This window comes from Octopus bimaculoides, chromosome 3, assembly GCF_046866305.1.
Source record: "Octopus bimaculoides isolate indiv1 chromosome 3, ASM4686630v1, whole genome shotgun sequence".
NCBI lineage: Eukaryota > Metazoa > Mollusca > Cephalopoda > Octopoda > Octopodidae > Octopus > Octopus bimaculoides.
Genome location: NC_142930.1, coordinates 72,518,634 through 72,524,029, shown reverse-complemented (window position 1 = coordinate 72,524,029; position 5,396 = coordinate 72,518,634). Strand labels below are relative to the sequence as shown.

Sequence of the window (5,396 nt, the reverse complement as noted above, 5' to 3'; positions counted from 1 at the left end):
CAGATGTAAGAAAACTAAAATTTTCAGTTTTTCAGGAAGAGAACGAGTGTAGCAAACGTCTCCAGAAATCCATTCTATGAACATTGAAAGATACTGGCAAACAAAGGTTTCTTAATGCATATAAAAGACTTGTTAAGAAACTTTTGTTTGCCAGGATAAACATTAAGAACAGAGAAATTTTTGACAAAGTATAGTAACTGTGATTCAAACTTGCTTCATATAGCTCTCTGGAGTGATAGTTCATGATTTGAGCTTTGTAGTGGGGAAGTGTGAACCACAATCCTGATTTTTTTCAACTACAGTAAGATATGAAGGAAATGGAATCATGGTTTGGTATAAGTGTGAACCACAATCCTGATTTTTTTCAACTACAGTAAGATATGAAGGAAATGGAATCATGGTTTGGTATAAGTGTGAACCACAATCCTGATTTTTTTCAACTACAGTAAGATATGAAGGAAATGGAATCATGGTTTGGTATAAGTGTGAACCACAATCCTGATTTTTTTCAACTACAGTAAGATATGAAGGAAATGGAATCATGGTTTGGTATAAGTGTGAACCACAATCCTGATTTTTTTCAACTACAGTAAGATATGAAGGAAATGGAATCATGGTTTGGTATAAGTGTGAACCACAATCCTGATTTTTTTCAACTACAGTAAGATATGAAGGAAATGGAATCATGGTTTGGTATAATTTTTATCTGCAAATGTTGATGTATTGAAAAGGTACGAACAGACAAAACCTTGAAATACTTCGAACTGTTAGGGAGAGTGTTGCTTCACAGTTTGCAAAAATTATATCCTGGAGACAAAAACTCACCAAAATCAAATCAAAAGAAGTTATTTTTCATCAAATCAGTGCTACAGCCCGTAGGTAAAAGTTGCAATAAAATGATCAGAGAACAACACCAAAAACTATGCTCAAGCCAGATCAGATCAGATCAGATATTGAAATCTGATAAAGCATTGTTATGCATTTATTAAGCACAAATTTACGCAACACTTAATATACAGTAATTTCCAAAGACTATCACGAAATCTACAAACGGCTCTTCCTTGAAATTACAAGTTTTCTCCTTGAATATATAGTTCCTGCATCGATGTTATACAATTCAAGCGGAACTTAACGACATCAATCTCACCGGCTTACCCAAATGTATTCTCTATGGAATTCAAATCTGTACTTGAATCTTCCAGAACAAAAATTTCAGTAAGTTTTTCGCAGACCATTTTTTCCAACTTCCCACTATGGGTAACATCACTATCAGGTTAAAAAATTACCTGTTTTTTTTTTCCTTTTTTTTTCCCCCACGATATGAACTTTGCTTGCTGGAAAGTGATCTGTTTTATTCGTGTGAAAAAACGGATAAGGCAAGATCCACCATTAAACATGCTTTACAATTGTTGAAATACACTCAGAGTTGCATCCACACACCATCTCGTAAAAATAAACAGCAAACTCTGATCAACTTTGGAAGGCTGCGAAATATGAATGGAAGAATAATAACATTACTCGGTGGGGAAAACTATCTGATAGGTTGCTCACAAGGCTAAGAAAGCTAAGAATACGATTTTTCCCGTATTAGTTTGAAGAAGTTTTTGTCAACATAATTTTATACAATTTTGTTTTTATGGATACTCAGTGTATAGCAAAATGATTTTCAAAAAATTGTTTAAAGTTTGATGTATCCCATCTTCCAGAGAAGAGTGAGAGTGTTTATATACATACTATCATATATACACACTTGTATGTGTGTATATATGTATGTATGTATGTATGTATGTATGTTTGTATGTATGTATGTATGTAATGTATATATGTATGTGTGTGTGCGCGCGCGTATGTATATAGTGCATATATATTAGTTTCATTATTTCAAAATATGTACTGACAGGGACTTTCACATAGTTTCCTCATTTAAAAGGTGATTGTAATTTCCGCTGGGTATACATTAAATACTCCCCTTTCTACCATCAACACAGAACTCTTAATGTGAAGACCTAACACTTTTAATTTACGAAGGGAAACGTGTAAGATATTAAGGTTGGTTTATATCATTTTAAGAGTGATAAGCAGATTGCTTGATAGCCTTTGGAGAATTCCTGTAAGTTACGCTTTTAAACGTTGTCGTAATCTATCACTCAGAACAACGCAGTTCTTAGAAGTACACAACTTGACCTTTTGCTTGTTGATCGTTATAAATCATTGCCTCATCTGAGTGAGATTGCATATAGAATCAGATTATGAACATATACTACATATATTCCACCATTTCTCCGCTCTTGCATATTTTTTTAAATATTGATCTTAGCTTCTTACACCACATAGAATCTCAACTCTTAGCCACATTTTCACGTGTTTGAGAAACTTGATATTTGTGCAGCTTTTTTTTTATCGACTAAATTCTGTTTTTCTTTCAATGTGTGTGTTTCTATGTAACTGCATGCATCTTTTTTGTTTGCTGAATTTTATAGCTCACCAACCACAGTAAAAGACTTTATCATTTTTTATTTTTGAAGTTCAATTAGTAATAATAATTGTGTTCATAAATCTTTCTGTATTAGATATATTTTCTGCATTCCCTGCTTTTAATCTGGATTATATAATCCCTTTATCTTTGAACTGAAAAGCAAAAAAGAATTGAATATTTTTTGGGAATATTTTATTAAATATAATACACAGATAATGCAGAAGTTATAAAAGCATCCTCTCTTACTGATAAAATAAAAAATATACATTCTAATGGTGTTTTAAAACAGAAACACTTGTTTGGATTGTGGTAGATGACAAGGAAACATATTGAATTGGTATTATTCTTAATTATTCTACAACTCTTTAATATCAGTAAGACTAATATTGAATGTATTCCATGAAACCTCTCATTCTACTGCAGTTCAAAATAGTAATTTACTGAGAAATTACGTAGCCTATATCGGATAATTGCTTTTTAACTCTTTGCAAAAATTGATAATACAATCAGGCTTTTAATCAGTCACTGACCGAAATCAATGTTGACGCCAAGCAAGTATGAAATGTTTCATTAGAATGATGTTGGTCTTCCAGTGTCTATGCCACCAAGATTTCAATAAACTTTTATTTATTCTATCACTGCAACAGTGTCGTGGTAATTCAGCAGAATACGTGCAACAGTTGATTCTACGATTTACTTTCGTTCTTTTAATATCTGCCAATCACGAAGCAGTCTTGGTCTTGCATTCCTCCGGTGCCAGCATAACAAACGGTAGGCACGTATTGGGATCGCTTCAATCCCCTATAACCTTACCTTACAAGTAATAGTGATCTTAGATTATATATCTTTCATTTTATAAAAAGTACGGCTTATCATATTTTAGTAGTTGTTCAAGAACAACTTCATTATGAGGGGCCATTAGCTGGAGTTACTTTAAACACTATCTAATTTAATTGAAAAATCGTTGATAAAGAAGAAGGTCTATCAGGATAATATTTGTAAGGGCGGAGATAATTATACAAAATACTTGGGGAATTTAGTGTTTGAAGATGTAATGATGTGTTGGAAACAGAAGAAACCAGTTATAAGTAATAGTGAAAGGAATAGTGAAAGGTATTTGAAGCAGTAAACAACTATTTCAGTTTGTGTGAAATACTGAAATATTAGAAAAATTCAAAATATTCAATTTAGATAGATAATGAGCGCATTAGCTTTTTTATGGTTATGTAATGAATACGATAAATTTTATCAAAATTTAGATGCTCATAGATTTTCTAAAAAGTGAGGTAGTAGTGAAAAGAGAAAAGGGACAGGTGTCAGAGAGAGATGAAAAAAGAAAGTGTATCACTAGGCACTTCCGGAAGATCCAGATATAGAGATACATTTGAATTCAAAAGTATGTAGTGAAAAATAATAAGACGAAATCAGATGGAATGTAAAGGCGCTAGATTGACATCATAGTTTATATTTATGTAGTCTTAATTTTGTATATGTCAAATTAAAATATCAACAAGTGGTGCTTTCTTGTAAATTTGAAGGATGTAGCTGACGCAGTTAGGAAATCATGTTTATGAGTGACCCAACTACTGTCTATTTAACACATTCTAATTAGCAGACACTTGCAAATTTTTATCATCTCTATTATCTTCTGTAGTTTATTTACCTTCTCAGGTTGTTCTGCAAATTTAACATAGCATTAACAGTCTGAAATTTTGAATTTAACTTTCCAAAGGTTCCCGCGGAATCACCAAAATCTGACTATTAGCAGAGCACCATATCTGAACATTTGAGGAATCAGGACGTTGATTATTTTGAAAAGTGCTGCAAACTGTATCCTCGGCATCATTTCTAAGTCTATCTAGATTACGGAAATTTCTCCAAGGAGAACTTCGCGAAGAATTTGAGGTTTTGCACTTTTCGAATTTGATACGAACGACTCGGTTACGAAATTTCCAGTGTCTCCACATGTTCCTCTGAAAACGCAAAGCTGTTATAAGCCAAAACATATAGAGAAATATTACAAAAACTGCAAATAGTATAAGTCCTATGACTTCCATTGAGGCCTTCCAATCTAAAAGAGCAGCAGTTGCGATAACAAGACTTACACTTGCTAAAGTTAGGGGTGTTACTAAAATAAAACATAAAATGTCACAGAAAAGCAAGTTCTTTACATATCGGTTTCCAGGACATAAGATGAATTCTGAGAAAGATTTAGATTGTTCTGTGAACTCAAACTGGTATCCGCATAATTCACATTTTGTTCTTCCAGTGCAACTTAGCCAGTGTTCGAGACATTTTATGTGCACTTGACCTTGCGTTCCCTTACAATAGCATGGAGATAACAGTTGTCCTGCGCTGCTACTACCGTGACAGATCCGGCAACATGGTGTGTCATCTTTAGATCGATCACCATCAGAAGATGTACTGAGAGATATATTGTCACAATGTCCCGTTTTTATAGATTGAAAATCTGTATGGACATACTCAGATAGCTCTTCTCTCTCACCAAACGGAACAACTGAAATTGATTTATCTTTGACATTAGGTGCAGTACCTGAAAGCTTTTCTGCATCTTCTAAGTGCGGATGGTATTTGACAACAAAGTTGTTTTTGATATCTATTTCTGAAGTGTTAGTGTCTTTTGTCAAAGAAGATGCGGTAATAACATCCTGATTATCAGTCATTACAGGAGATGTTGGTTCTATGTTAATAATAAGTTGCTCTTTGCCATCTGACAAAGCTTCTTGTGATTCATTTACTGTAGTTATTACATCTTGTATTGTGTTTCTTCTTGAGGTGTGAGGAGAAAATATCATTTCTGGTGGTAATGTGGGAAAACTTCGCACTTCGCTCCCGACGTCTTGATCGATGAAATTTTCTACTGTGTTCAATGCTGTAATATTTGATCTACTTTCATCTC

General features: G+C 33.3%; 1 protein-coding gene across 1 annotated transcript in view; it reads right to left on the bottom strand.

The window, feature by feature from the left end:
• Positions 1–2,499: 2,499 nt before the first annotated feature.
• LOC106874724 (uncharacterized) overlaps positions 2,500–5,396 on the bottom strand; it is a 3,162-nt gene continuing 265 nt past the window's right edge. Inside the window, exons 1-2 of the mRNA XM_014922554.3 lie at positions 4,140–5,396; positions 2,500–2,628 (exon numbers count right to left, since the gene is read on the bottom strand). The exon at positions 4,140–5,396 is cut by the window's right edge and continues 265 nt beyond it. Coding sequence (XP_014778040.2) covers positions 4,195–5,396 — 1,202 coding nt within the window. The 3' untranslated portion in view covers positions 2,500–2,628; positions 4,140–4,194. The remainder of the gene's footprint in view (positions 2,629–4,139) is intronic.